Below are 12,710 nucleotides of genomic sequence, written 5' to 3' on the forward strand. Positions count from 1 at the left end.
GCTCATGCATGTGAACGTGAAGCAGCATAGCCACAAGCAAGGACTGCAGATGGCTACGGTCATTGAAGTAGTCTAGCAAACAAGGACACATCTAGGAGTGTAGTGTAGCTAGCACTGCAGCGACCGACAAACTAGCTCAGTTGTCAATCTACCTCCAATATCACAAGTACCCAAATAATCAACGCGTGACAGCGAGAAACAACTGGATCTGGCACGGTTCAACGTCGGAGAGTTCGCTCGCCTTATTGATGGCTGCAGTTAGAGCTTCAACGTTGCTACTTGGGTTCACAAGAACGCTGCTCAGATACTCGCCACTCCCGACGAGGAGATAGTTCAGCTACATCTCGTCCTGAACCTTCATCTTGTTCGTTCTGGAGACCAAATCCTAGAGTGTAAGGTGGTCCAACTGGACATGTCCCGCTGTCAGAAATACTTCGAGAGAGTTCTGTGGGTCACTACTGTAAGCTTAGCGTGAAAGCACCTCAATTCCGGAAATGGGCTCTATTGATCTACGTGCGGTGGTAGTCGGGGCTGGAGAAGGTGGAGCTCAAGTGCTGCGCCTGCACCTCCACCGTCTCCAGCTGCGTCTCCGCCAGGCGCAGCAGGAACCTGTCGCCCAAAAAGCAAACACCCCGTCAGAAACACCAACAAATCCCAGCAGCCCTAACACCAATGAACGCACGAGATCCTCTCCGGGTTGGTCTCCTCGCGCGTCTCGTCGAACTCGTGGCGCAGTCGACGCCGCACGTATTTGGTTCGGTCGCGCGTCGGCATTTTCCCCGCCGCCTGCAGCGCAACAACCCACAGCAACCAGCACATCGTTAGAACCGCCAGTGACTGATCTACCCAGTCACGCCCAGAAGTCCGTGCACCCAGCCACGCACCCGGTAGATCGCGCGGTACAAGCGCAGCGCCTCCGCCCGCATGCACGCCATCGTTCACAAGTTAAAAAATCTCGAATTGTGTGGTCGCACACTAATAACGCACACCATTTTTACACGATTCAGTGTTCGCCACACGAAGGATCGGCGGCGTATCCATGTTCCCCAAGCCCTCACACTCCAAGATGTTCGCCATTCGCCAAGTCGCCGCCCGCTCGTCGCTGCTGCCATCGCTGAGCCGCCGCGCCATGTCGTCCTCCGCCGCCGACAAGAAGTTCTACATCCTGCGCTACGAGTACGTGGGCGACATCCTGGAGCGCCGCGGGCCCTTCCGCGCCGAGCACCTGGAGCGCGCCGTGAGCGCCAAGAAGGACGGCCACGTCGTCATGGGCGGCGCGCTCGTGGACCCGCCCGACGCCGGCGTCTTCGTCTTCAACGTGGCGGACAAGCAGCTGGTCGAGGACTTCGCCAAGGACGACCCCTACGTGCTCAACGACCTCGTCACGTCCTACTCCATCCGCGAGTGGACGGTCGTCGTCTAAGTCAAGTCAAGACAAGACAAGACAAGACAAGACAAGACAAGACAAGACAAGTGTCCTCCTCCCTAGCTACTACGTACTGTACTGGAGGGGGCTGACTGTCCAGCTAATCGACATCGTTGTAGTCTGTCACAGAGTTGCTGCAAGTGTGTTGCCTGTATTTACTTGCAAGCTGTTGTGTCTCTCGGCCCTGCTGTATGTGTATGTACAACCTGCGGCGGTCTCGTTGCACGACAAAACGCAACGGACACGACGCGCAGGCTGGAAGGCGGAGCGTGCTCTGGTCTAGGAAGGTACTGTGTGTGCTGTGTGGCTGGTCTACGGGGCCAGCGTGACGAAGGGCTCGTTGTTGATGAAGCGCCGCATCATGTCCAGTGACGCCCCGGGCTGGTCGGCGGGCACCAGGTGGCCCGAGTTCAGCACCACCACGTAGCTCATGTTGCCCGCCGACTTGGCCAGTCCCGCCACCTGCCCGTCCACCATCCACGGCTGCCGCTTCGCCACGCGGTACTTGGCTGTGTCTGTCCAGGCAAGCCGGTCGATGATGCGCCCTACGCCCAGGTTGTTGCACACCGAGCCGTCCATGTTGCCGGCGTAGAAGAGGAACTTGTAGTTGTCCAGGAGGTCGCGGAAAACGTCGATTGGCACGTCCAGCATTTCGTCCTGCAGCAGGTGGCGCACGAGCGCTGGCGCTGACAGTGAGGTGCCGTAGGCCGACCCGTCCACCGACGTCCAAGGTGTCCCTGGCGGCACGTTCAGCGCGCGACGCACTGCATCGTCGTTGAAGTAGCTCGACAGCAGCGTGCTCAAGTCCGAGAAGGTGTTCCCCGATTGGCGAATGTCATAAATAAACGGGTTCCCCGCGGCCTCGTAGATCTTCTGGGTGACAGACTGGCAGACCTGGAACGCGTCCACGTCGCGCCCCTGTCGGTGCAGCTCCTCACACACACTGATCTGCGCGTTGGCGTCTTCGTACTGCTGCGAATCGATGAGCCCCAGGGCGATGGCAAAATCTGGCACTGAACGAGTCTGGAGCACGGGCCACATATCTCCGTTACCGATGGCCACGCCCGTCAGATTGATCACCACGTCGTCCTTGTCTAGAGCGCCACTATTCTTCACGTGGATGTAGTGCGAGATCGACGGCGCGTACTTGCCGGCGTACGACTCGCCGCACACATACAGCGGGTTGTGCTTGTACTCCGGGTGACGTCTGAAAAATCCCTGAAGACCGCGATAGAGCTGCTCTGCTACTTCCTCCTGCGTATTCACGTGGCCGACCTCGTCGCGCACCGACGAGTACCCCGTCCCGACCGGCTGGTCGAAGAACAGCATGTGGCCGATGTTGGTCCACGAGTGCACGTGCGGGATGAGCTTCCGCTCCTTGGTGAGTCGGTAGGGCCCCATTTCAGCGAGCAGCCCCGTCATGGACGACGCGCCGGGGCCGCCGTTGAGCCACAGCAGCAGCGGCGTCCGGTCGTCGATCTGCAGCGGCGCGCGCGTCTCGAAGAACCAGTAGAAGAGCTTGCCCGCGTTGAGCGTGTTCACTCCGACCAGGCCAGCATACTGTTCACATACCACACATAATAGTCGAGACACGGGCCGTCCATGAGTCTCAGCACGACCAACACAACCACGCACGCCAGCACGAGCGGCCAGAACGGCAGCAGCACCGCGCGCAGCACGCCGGCGCCTCCTTCTCCTCCTCCTCTGAGCAGAGAGAGCCTCTGCGCTGGACCCACCTGCTTCTCCAGCGGCGCGCCGAAGCCCGGCAGGAACAGCACGCCGTCACTGGCAGGCGCGCCGTCCGCGCGGTTGTCCCTGAGCTGCGCGGTCTCCGCGTCTCTGAGCGCCGCCGCCTCCGCCGCTTGCACCGTGGCGGAGAGCGTCGTGCCGCCGATGATGTAGACGGCCATGGCCACCAGCAGCCCGGCCACCGTCGCGGCGCGCACCATGCGCGGCGTCACGCCCAGTGGGAAGAGGCCCGAGTTGCGCGCGCGAGCAGGCGGCCCACGCGCGGGGCCCGCGGCGCCCTCGCGCACGGTGGAGCCGGCCACGGACGCCACGGAGCTGGCCGGCGACTGCCACAGCGGCGTGCCCTCGTTCATGGCCATGGGCGTGGGCGGCAGGCAGGGCTCGCTTGTCGTTGTGTGCAGCGTCCTCTCTGAGCTCGTCTCTCTCTGCTTGGGCCGACTGCCGCTGTCTCTGCTTGGGATCTTTTCTGCGAGTGACAAAGAACTGGGGCTAATCAGATGTGGCCCAAATTGAAACTGGAAAGATAAAGGTGCATTCGAATGGATGGTCTATAGAACTGTTGAAACTTATGCATCGAATGGGGAGAGGGTATTGGGGATGGCGGGCAGGGAAGTTGAAACGGTTCGAAAAAAGCTCGACCGGAGGTGCATGCAGCAGCGCGGGTGCTTGTTTGTTCGAGACGGAGGCGACAAACGTGGGGCTCTAAGGGTGCTGTTCAATAGGGTTATGCGCTACTCTAGGTGGAGGCGTCCACGAGCGTGGCCAGCGCCTCCGTGTTGCGCTTGGCCACCTGCATGCACTGCTGCATCACGGGGGCCGACACGATGGTGCCGCCGGCCTTGTGCACGCCGCAGAGCTGGCCGTTGGTGCTGTACGAGAGGCTGAACACGGCGCTCGCCAGGTCCTCCTCGTCGCTCGTGGGGTCGATCAGCACCGTGTCCTCCACCACGGCGAACGACGTCGCGTACGCGCAGTGCTCGACGCGCAGCGGCGTGGCGTCTCCGTCTGCAATCGTTGGCATCAGCAACAGAACAAAGCACAAAAGAAATGTAGGCGTGAGAACAGAGAGTCCAGCGAAAAGAACCCGGTGTGTGTGGCTCACCCGGCACGATGGAGATCACGTTGTCCGCCTCGTTAACGGAGGTGGCCGGCAGCTTCAACGTCTTGAGCGCCGCCATGATGGACGTGAGCGCCGCATCCAGCACGTTGCCGTCGTGGTCCACGCAGTACACGTCCACCATGAGCTTCCAGGCCGACTGGCCCTTGACGATGCTCAGGTTCTCCATCTCCACGACGCGCGAGCTGCAGCAGCAAACAATAACACCAGCACTACAGTCAGAACACCACCCAGCCCCGGACACTGCGCCATCGCAGCTGCGTCCATACCCGACGATGATTCTCGAGAGCTGGCTGCTGATGCTCTGCGACTCCTCCGACGGCCGCCCCACCGTGAAGCGGCTCGAGCACAGCGGGGACAAGTGCACCTGGACAGCTGCAGCCAGTAGCCAAGAGGAGGTCTGTTAGCTAGACAGTCCACTACAGCGCCAATTCTCCACGCGACGCACCGATCTCGCCCTGGTCGGGCGTGGCCACCGCGGGCGTGCCCACCGCTAGCTTGATGGCCGTCAGCACCGACGTCTTGCCCAGCTTGACGAGGCTGGAGCTGGCCGCCGTGCGCACCACGTCCGTCTGCAGCTGCACGGCGCGCGTGGCCTCGACGGCGCGCGAGTCCGGGCGCACCTTGCTGGCCAGACACTTGCGCATGTACTCGGCCGGGAACAGCTTCTTGTACATGTCGGCGCTGAACGAGAGCGCCGCCTCGGCGCCGTTGGCCGTCGTCGTCGCCATGCTCACCTCGTAGCTCTTCGTGCCAGTCGCTATTCCGTGTGCCCCACACCAGCCACAGCACCGTATACCTATTGCATCGTCCGGATACGGTTGCTCCGTCCGGATACCGCGCCCCTTGGCGCCATCCAAAAATCGGAAAAGCTCGAAGACGAAGCGCCACTTGGTGTTTGTATGCTTTCCGCAAATATCGAGATCGCGCGTGACCTCCTCGACGCACTGAGGAAGGAGTGCGCAATTTCCCGCCGAGGGGCAAGACGCTCGAGCAGCCACCTTCGCCATGGCGTTGCGCCGCCGCACGCGCCACGCGGCGCAGCAGGAGCTCGAGGAGCGCGCGGAGGCCACGAGGCGCCTCAAGCGCATGCGCCGGGAGGCCGAGGAGGCGGCGGAGCTCAAGCGCCAGGAGGCCAAGCGCGCCAGGGAGCCTCGAGACGCCGAGCTGCAGATGATCCAGAGCGTGGCGCAGAGCTGGGAGGCCACGGAGGCGCAGAAGATCAAGAGCGTGGCCAGGACGCTCGGCTCGGACGACCGCTACATGCGCAGGAAGAAGCGCGAGTACATCCACGCGGTCATGGCGGGCCACACGGGGCTGCAACCGGCGACGAGGCAGCCGCAGGGGCAGGAGCAGGCACAGGAGAAGAAGCGCAAGCGAGAGCAGGAGCCGAGTGAGGAGGAGGAGGAAGAAGAGGAGGAGGACGAGGAGGAAGGGGACGACGACGACGAATACCATGACGAGCGCAGTCCTGCCAGGAGGACGCACTCTCCCTGGGTTCAAGACGCTGCATCAGATGAGGGGCAGAAGCAGGACGAAGCTATGGTTGACGAGAAGCAGGATGAGGCCATGGCTCGGGAGAAGGAGGAGCGCAGTGCGTTGCTGGCTGAGCTTCCATCGCAAGGCAACGCCGTTCAGGAACAGGAGCAGGAGGAGTCAGTGGACAAGGTTGTGGTTGAAAGGGACAAGAGCATGACAGCGCCCGAGGCTGTTTCGTCGCCGAAGACTTTGGTACAGGAGAGGGCAGTGGTTGAGCATGATAAGGAGAAACAGGTCAAGCAGGAGGAGAAACAGGTTGCCGAGGTGGAGGAGAAGCAGGTGGAGAAACTGGGTGTGGAGGTGGAGCCTTCTCATGAGCTAGCAAAGAAGAGTATGCTGCCGGAGCCCATGTCACCGGACCGAGCGTTGGTGCACTCGCCGGTGGAGACGATTGCGCAGGCCAAAACCATGGCGTCTGCTATTGACCCGACGCCGGAGAAGAGCGCGCCCCCTGTAGCAGTGACGAGCAAGCCACAGAGAAATGTGTCAAGAGGAATCGCACAAAGCAGCTCCTCCGCGTCGACACGGAAACGCATGATCTCCTTCTCTCCTGAGCGCGCACCGCGTCCAGAGAACAGAGCGTTAGCGTTGAAGAAACTGGAGAAGAATTTGAAGACCAACGAGAAGCTCCAGCAACGCTTGAAGGCACCTACACCGGTGAAGGCAACCGTGCCGTCTCGAATGTCGTCTCCTGCAACAACAACTCCGGTGCGGCGACCTATCAACTTTACAAGCCCACAGGCACGTCGGCCGATGACTTTCCAGAGTCCTCAGGCGCGACGACCCGTGACGTTCACAAGTCCTCCACCCCGAAGGCCAGCCTATCAAAGCCCCTACACTGGTGCGTCTTGTTCACTTCCACTCAGTCAAACTGAGGAGCTCGAGTATACCGATGAGCAGGATGAAGAATACGATGGATCGTCAGCGGAAGTTGCAGATTCAACTGCCGACTATAAAGTTAGTGTGATAGTCGAGGAAGAAGCTGTTGCGGCCGATGGAAATGGAGACTCCCACGGTGCAGAAGAAGACGATGGAGTGTTCATGCACTCTCAAGATGAGGTGAATCTCTCTCAGGAATCTGTCAGTGTCGCTCACAGTCACGCCGATAATCTCGCGTCGCTGTCGCAAGAAAGCTGCAATAGTATGGTTTCTGCTGCAGAAGTAGAGCCAACTACAGCGCACGCAGACACATCATCCAGCGCTTTCACAAGTACATCAGTGATCGGAGATGTTGGCCTATTTAATTGCGAGACAGACGTGGAATACACGGGAGGGGTCTACGGTGAAGGAACGGACGGAAAGGTGACTGCTGCTGTGATCAACGGACAGAAGGTAGCTCTCAAGCGTGCCAAGCCGCATGAGGGATTCCCTGAGCATGAAGCGAAGCACCGCGCGGCCCTCGAACTTCACTATTTACGCCGAGTGCGCCACATGAAGGGCTTTCTTCAGTGCCTTGGTCTGTGCGATGCCATCGAGCACACGTGCATCGCGCTGGAGGTGATGGACTGCAAGCTGAGCGATTATTTAAGAAGATACGGCGTGAACTCGGGTGGCTCCAAACACCGCCGCTACACCTTGTCGTTCGCTGACACGAAGGCGATGCTGAAGCAGATTTGCTTGCCCATGATAACGCTGCATGAAGATATTAACGTCGCTCACGGTGATCTGGCCTGCCGGAACATCCTCCTGCGCACGCCTCCAGAGGGCTACGAGCAAAGTTGGGAGCCTGACATTAAGCTCTCCGACTTCGGCCGCATCAAGCTTCCGTCGGACGAGCCCAAAATCCTCGACAGCTCCTTCAGCTTCCACAAGAACTGCGACGTTGGTGCCTTTGGCCGAGAGATTTTGTATCGCTTGTTGGTCGGAGAGATCGTGCCGAAAGAGTTCGTGGAAACTCGCAGTCTGCACAAGCTGCTCCAGGACGTGACAGTGACTCAGGTGCCCGAAGCTGCGAAGACCCGTCTCGGCCCGTACTACAACCTGTTCATGCGCTGCACGGCGTGGGGTGTGCGCCCGACGTTCCGCGAGATCTACGAGCACTTGGACGATCTGCAGTACTTCGAGACGACGGAGAACGGGCTCTTCCCGCTGAAGCCAACAGGTACCACCGACGCGACCTTCATGTCCCCCGTGGCTGACGCCTCGAGTCGTCACAAGACTCCGACATCGAGTGCCTCTAGAGCGCATAAGCGAGATACCCCGACAGGGCGCGGCCACCGTCCATCAGGCCCGAAGTCGCGGCTGTTCACCAACAAGAGCGCTAACGAGGCGAGCGTACTGGGTCCTAACAAACCGGTGAACTGGCTGAAGACGCGCTCGGTGGGCGTCCAGCGTCCCGTGGCGCAGCAATCCTTGACGCCGACTCCGCACCCCATGCTTATCAAAAGGAAGAGGAAGACGCCACCGTCCGCCGGCGCGGGCGCGTCGCGGCGCTCCCTCCAGATCTTGAACCAGATTCAGCATAGAACGAGTGAAAAGGGCCGCAAGTCGACGTGAACCAGCCCATGTAAGTAGTGATAATAAAGCGAGTGAGCGCTGACGAGATGCAGCAGCACGAGGTGATGGCTGGCTGGATGATGATGACCTTCAAGCGATTAGCTGCGACGAGTCGGGTCCATATCTTTTGAAGAGGCGCAAGCAGATCCCGGCGTATGGAGAGCAGGGCACAAGTGCAATTCCGGTTCTGACGACAAGCAGTGCGTAGTGATGCCCTTGCCAGAGCTCGCGGCGGCGGACGACGAGCAGCAATGTGAGCTGTTCTCCAACGCCGCGTCATACGCTATCCAACTGCTGCTGGGCGTGATCGCCATCGCGACGCTCTGGTACAAGCGGCACGTCGAGCGGCCCCGGCGGCCGCTGCAGATCTGGCTCATGGACGTCGGCAAACAGATGATCGGCGCGTCCACGGGCCACTTTATGAACCTGTTCGTGTCGATTCAGATGCCGCCAGTGACGGACGAGTGCGCGTGGTACTTCCTCAACTTCCTTGGTGACTGCACGCTCGGCATGATGGTGAGCCTCGCGTTCCTCCGGCTGCAACAAGAGCTGGCGTTCTCGATGAACTGGGTCAACATCCAGGAGAGCGGCGACTACGGCAACCCGCCGTCGTATCGGGTGTGGCTGCTGCAATTGGCAGCGTGGCTAGTGATCATCGTCTTCTCCAAGGCCATCGTGGTGTCTGTGATGATTGCGGCCGCGACGCCGCTAGGGCTTCTCGGTGAGCTCCTTTTCCACTCGCTACACGGATATCCGTTCGCGGAGCTGCTGCTGGTGATGATTGTGTGTCCAAGTTTCCTCAACGTCGTGCAGTTCTGGATCCAAGACAGCTTCCTCAAACGCGATGTTAGTGTACTGCCCACGGCGTACGCGCGCTTCCGCCATTCATTCGAGGAGTCATTACAGACGAACCTGCTTACTCATTCGCACGAGTAGACGGCTCGCCGATAGCTATGCATACAGTAACCTATCGAATGGATCGGCGGCTGGGACGGCCGCAATGTGATGCAAGTGCGTTGTCAGCGATGTGTTCGTCGGGAAACGTTTCGTACGCAGGTCATGATCAAGCTTGGAGGAGCTGGAACAAGGTAAGTGAGCACGCTGTTGTATTGATTCTTTCTTACGCAGGACATCGACACAAGCAGACCGCGAGGTCTGCACAACTCATTGCTGGCCTTACGCGCGAAGACCATTCTTGCCATTCTTCGTGCCCGAGTACGGCTTGGCACGGCAGCCGCCGCCACCCGTAGTGGTCGAGTCGTCCGTCGAAGGAGCAGTCGTAGTTGAGTCCGTCGTCGAGTCTGTCGTGGCGGACGAAGTAGTGGACGTCGCGGTGGACGTCGTGCTGTCCGTGGTGGATGAAGAAGCTGTTGAGGTGGTCGAAGTCGTGTCCGAGGTGGACGACGCCGCAGTGGACGCAGCGGTGGACGCAGCAGTGGACGTTGTCGTGGTGTCCGCAGTCGCGGCGGAGGACGTCGTGGACGCAGCAGTGGACGTCGCGGCGGACGAGGTGGCGGTGGATGACGCTGTTGCGCACACGGTGGCCGTGGTGGGGTCCGTGGTGAAGGGCGTCACGGTGAAGTCGGGCGTGCCGCCCTGTGACCAGGTGCAGCAGGGGTCCCCGAAGGCGGCGCCGTTGGTCATGTCGGAGTTGGGGAAGGTATCTGCGCAGAAATCTGCGGTCCAGGAGAGTCCGACGGCCTCGAAGGCGGTGGCGAAGTCGGTGTACTGGGAGCTGTCGTTGCCCGGGTGTCCGAGCTCCTGCGAGAAGAGGGACCCATTGGGGATGTAGCTGAGGTAGGCCTTCAGGGCGTGGGTGCGGTCGGCGAAGGTAGCCAGGGCGATAGCGGCGGCAGCGAAGGGCTTCATGCTGGACGAGGAGATGCCGGTTGCTTTGGAGGTGCAAATTGCCGAGTGACTTGTCTACCAGCAGCGGAAGCACACAGCTTCTATCGCCCGCACTTGCCACCAGCTCACCAGAAGCGGAAGCGATCGAGCGCCAGCAGTGCAACTTCGATATCGAGTCGTCCTGAATCCCGCTGGTGATCAAAACCTAGCATTTTCCTGGCGCTGGTCGGGGCCGCAGTCATCGCCAGTGGTGACTGGACCACCGAGTTCTGGGGGTGCGATCATCAGCACTCTCGGTGGTAGTGGGGACCAAGGCTCCGTCCAGCAAGGGCGGATAACTTGACAAGCATAGCAGCTCGTACTTTTCGGTATTAGCTGAGCAAGACTGTGGCGTCTCTACTGGGGCCGTGCCGTGACTCCAGCTGCATGAGCTTCTGCTGGGAGTGCAAGCCTGAGATGTCGAGATGCGTCTTGGCGCTGCTGACGGCTTTAGCTGGAAAGTTCGGGACGGATTAGCTACGGTCTCGAGCGGTTTTGCTGACGCTTATGCTACGAGTTAGCCGCGTGGCAGACTCGAGTCTCGCCTTGCACCACCAGAATCAAGCCAAATTAGCGTCCACGAGAGCGCGCGTTACTAGCGTTCGTAAACACTTTTGGCGCTCCGTCTGCGTCGGTGCCGTAGCACGAGTCGTGATGCGGTGTGTCGTGATTCACGACGTTGTGCCCGGCGTTACGCCGGGCGTATCGATCCTGCGCTGGGCTGGGGCCGGTCTCTGCGATTCTCGGGGCCACCTGGGCGCCAGGAAGCGCGACGTTGAAGCCACATCGACAATCGATGAGCGACCCTGGCTCAGTCTGACAAGGACAAGTAGAAGCCGCGCCAGCGCATGGCGTGCCCGACAGCTCACTGTCCGAAGCGAGTGCACGGTGGCTGATAGACCAACGACATGCACACCAGCCCACTACCGATGACAAGAGGTGGGGCCAGCTCGGATAGATACCGCATTGCATCTGCTGCCGGGGACTCGGCTAATCGAGCCACTCTACTTACGCTTCTGTCAGCACCTTTGCCAGCGTTATTGTCTATGGTCTACCTCAGCGACCAACCTTCCTTACTCCCTAGCTATCTTTCACCGCCATAGACGGCAACAACGCTGTAGCGATGCCCCGCAATATGTATCCGTATCCGTGGGGTCGGTGAAGAGCGTGCTGGACCACCCGCACGAGGAGCTCACTTGCGCTTTTGCTTTCAAACACCAGCGTCTACATGAAGTCCTTCGCTGCTTGCTCCTTCGCTGCCGCCGCTATCGCCCTGGCTACCTTCGCCGACCGCACCCACGCCCTGAAGGCCTACCTCAGCTACATCCCCAATGGGTCCCTCTTCTCGCAGGAGCTCGGACACCCGGGCAACGACAGCTCCCAGTACACCGACTTCGCCACCGCCTTCGAGGCCGTCGGACTCTCCTGGACCGCAGATTTCTGCGCAGATACCTTCCCCAACTCCGACATGACCAACGGCGCCGCCTTCGGGGACCCCTGCTGCACCTGGTCACAGGGCGGCACGCCCGACTTCACCGTGACGCCCTTCACCACGGACCCCACCACGGCCACCGTGTGCGCAACAGCGTCATCCACCGCCACCTCGTCCGCCGCGACGTCCACTGCTGCGTCCACGACGTCCTCCGCCGCGACTGCGGACACCACGACAACGTCCACTGCTGCGTCCACCGCTGCGTCCACTGCGGCGTCGTCCACCTCGGACACGACTTCGACCACCTCAACAGCTTCTTCATCCACCACGGACAGCACGACGTCCACCGCGACGTCCACTACTTCGTCCGCCACGACAGACTCGACGACGGACTCAACTACGACTGCTCCTTCGACGGACGACTCGACCACTACGGGTGGCGGCGGCTGCCGTGCCAAGCCGTACTCGGGCACGAAGAATGGTCTGCGCGCTTAAGCGTCATGAGTGTTTTCATGCCGCAGAATGTCTCCTTGTTGCTGGAGTAGAGCGGCGAATTTGTGTAGACGTATTGAGTGGTAATGAACACCCTCCAGCCTGAAATTTGCACATGCAGCAGATGCAGTTGAAGTGATCCCGAAACCTGCCAAATCGGTCTCCATTGCCGAGGCGCTCCAGCTGATCGCAGCGAACAAACTCGTCAACCACCTGAGGCGTCGAATTCTCCAGCCAACCGCTGCGCATCCTCGGGTCGGTCTTTCGTGCAGCAGCTCTCAAGCATCGCTCGCCTATCGCGTGTGATGTCCGCCATACCCAGGCTCTGGGTATGGCGGAGCCTAGTGTAAAGGCCTCCCCCCAACGGCGTGCAGTCGTTGAATAGAGCCCACCTCCTCTCCATTTCGATGACGGCAAGCACTCTCCACGATGGAGATCGCCTATCATAAGCTTAAAAATTAATGCATTTAATCTCTTTCAAGCGTATTAAAATACGCAACTTGAGTCACTGGTTTCGATCAAATGTACCAACGATTTGTGCAGATCCGCTGGAGTTGTAGTGCGGATACCAG

The 12,710-nt window shown here is 60.2% G+C and overlaps 8 protein-coding genes across 9 annotated transcripts; 4 read left to right on the plus strand and 4 right to left on the minus strand.

Moving 5' to 3' along the window:
* Positions 1-509: 509 nt before the first annotated feature.
* IUM83_11335 (Complex 1 LYR protein) lies at positions 510-935 on the minus strand (the record flags this gene model as incomplete). The annotated part of the gene is made up of 3 exons (XM_067935886.1): positions 510-609; positions 683-786; positions 885-935. The coding sequence occupies 3 exons, from the start codon at positions 933-935 to the stop codon at positions 510-512; spliced, it is 255 nt and encodes an 84-aa protein (XP_067785014.1).
* Positions 936-1,129: 194 nt separating this feature from the next.
* IUM83_11336 (Dimeric alpha-beta barrel) lies at positions 1,130-1,423 on the plus strand (the record flags this gene model as incomplete). Its single annotated transcript, XM_067935887.1, has 1 exon — positions 1,130-1,423. One exon carries the CDS (start codon positions 1,130-1,132, stop codon positions 1,421-1,423), a length of 294 nt encoding a protein of 97 aa, XP_067785012.1.
* Positions 1,424-1,738: 315 nt separating this feature from the next.
* Positions 1,739-3,534, minus strand: IUM83_11337 (Serine carboxypeptidase 49; the record flags this gene model as incomplete). 2 transcript variants are annotated; one of them, XM_067935888.1, is made up of 2 exons in its annotated part: positions 1,739-2,986; positions 3,163-3,534. In XM_067935888.1, 2 exons carry the CDS (start codon positions 3,532-3,534, stop codon positions 1,739-1,741), a joined length of 1,620 nt encoding a protein of 539 aa, XP_067785006.1. The 2 variants fall into 2 exon arrangements, with proteins under 2 accessions (XP_067785006.1, XP_067785005.1); XM_067935889.1 differs by having other exon boundaries at positions 3,094-3,534.
* A 377-nt stretch (positions 3,535-3,911) lies between these two features.
* On the minus strand, positions 3,912-5,023 carry IUM83_11338 (putative exosome complex exonuclease RRP43; the record flags this gene model as incomplete). Its single annotated transcript, XM_067935890.1, has 4 exons — positions 3,912-4,180; positions 4,278-4,477; positions 4,562-4,667; positions 4,741-5,023. 4 exons carry the CDS (start codon positions 5,021-5,023, stop codon positions 3,912-3,914), a joined length of 858 nt encoding a protein of 285 aa, XP_067785007.1.
* A 277-nt stretch (positions 5,024-5,300) lies between these two features.
* On the plus strand, positions 5,301-8,327 carry IUM83_11339 (serine/threonine protein kinase; the record flags this gene model as incomplete). Its single annotated transcript, XM_067935891.1, has 1 exon — positions 5,301-8,327. One exon carries the CDS (start codon positions 5,301-5,303, stop codon positions 8,325-8,327), a length of 3,027 nt encoding a protein of 1,008 aa, XP_067785008.1.
* Positions 8,328-8,537: 210 nt separating this feature from the next.
* IUM83_11340 (serine/threonine protein kinase) lies at positions 8,538-9,263 on the plus strand (the record flags this gene model as incomplete). Its single annotated transcript, XM_067935892.1, has 1 exon — positions 8,538-9,263. The coding sequence occupies one exon, from the start codon at positions 8,538-8,540 to the stop codon at positions 9,261-9,263; it is 726 nt and encodes a 241-aa protein (XP_067784970.1).
* Positions 9,264-9,503: 240 nt separating this feature from the next.
* IUM83_11341 (uncharacterized protein) lies at positions 9,504-10,196 on the minus strand (the record flags this gene model as incomplete). Its single annotated transcript, XM_067935893.1, has 1 exon — positions 9,504-10,196. One exon carries the CDS (start codon positions 10,194-10,196, stop codon positions 9,504-9,506), a length of 693 nt encoding a protein of 230 aa, XP_067785039.1.
* A 1,246-nt stretch (positions 10,197-11,442) lies between these two features.
* IUM83_11342 (uncharacterized protein) lies at positions 11,443-12,141 on the plus strand (the record flags this gene model as incomplete). Its single annotated transcript, XM_067935894.1, has 1 exon — positions 11,443-12,141. The coding sequence occupies one exon, from the start codon at positions 11,443-11,445 to the stop codon at positions 12,139-12,141; it is 699 nt and encodes a 232-aa protein (XP_067784914.1).
* Positions 12,142-12,710: the final 569 nt, after the last annotated feature.

Source organism: Phytophthora cinnamomi (genome assembly GCF_018691715.1).
Source record: "Phytophthora cinnamomi strain GKB4 chromosome Unknown Contig83, whole genome shotgun sequence".
Lineage (NCBI taxonomy): Eukaryota > Oomycota > Peronosporomycetes > Peronosporales > Peronosporaceae > Phytophthora > Phytophthora cinnamomi.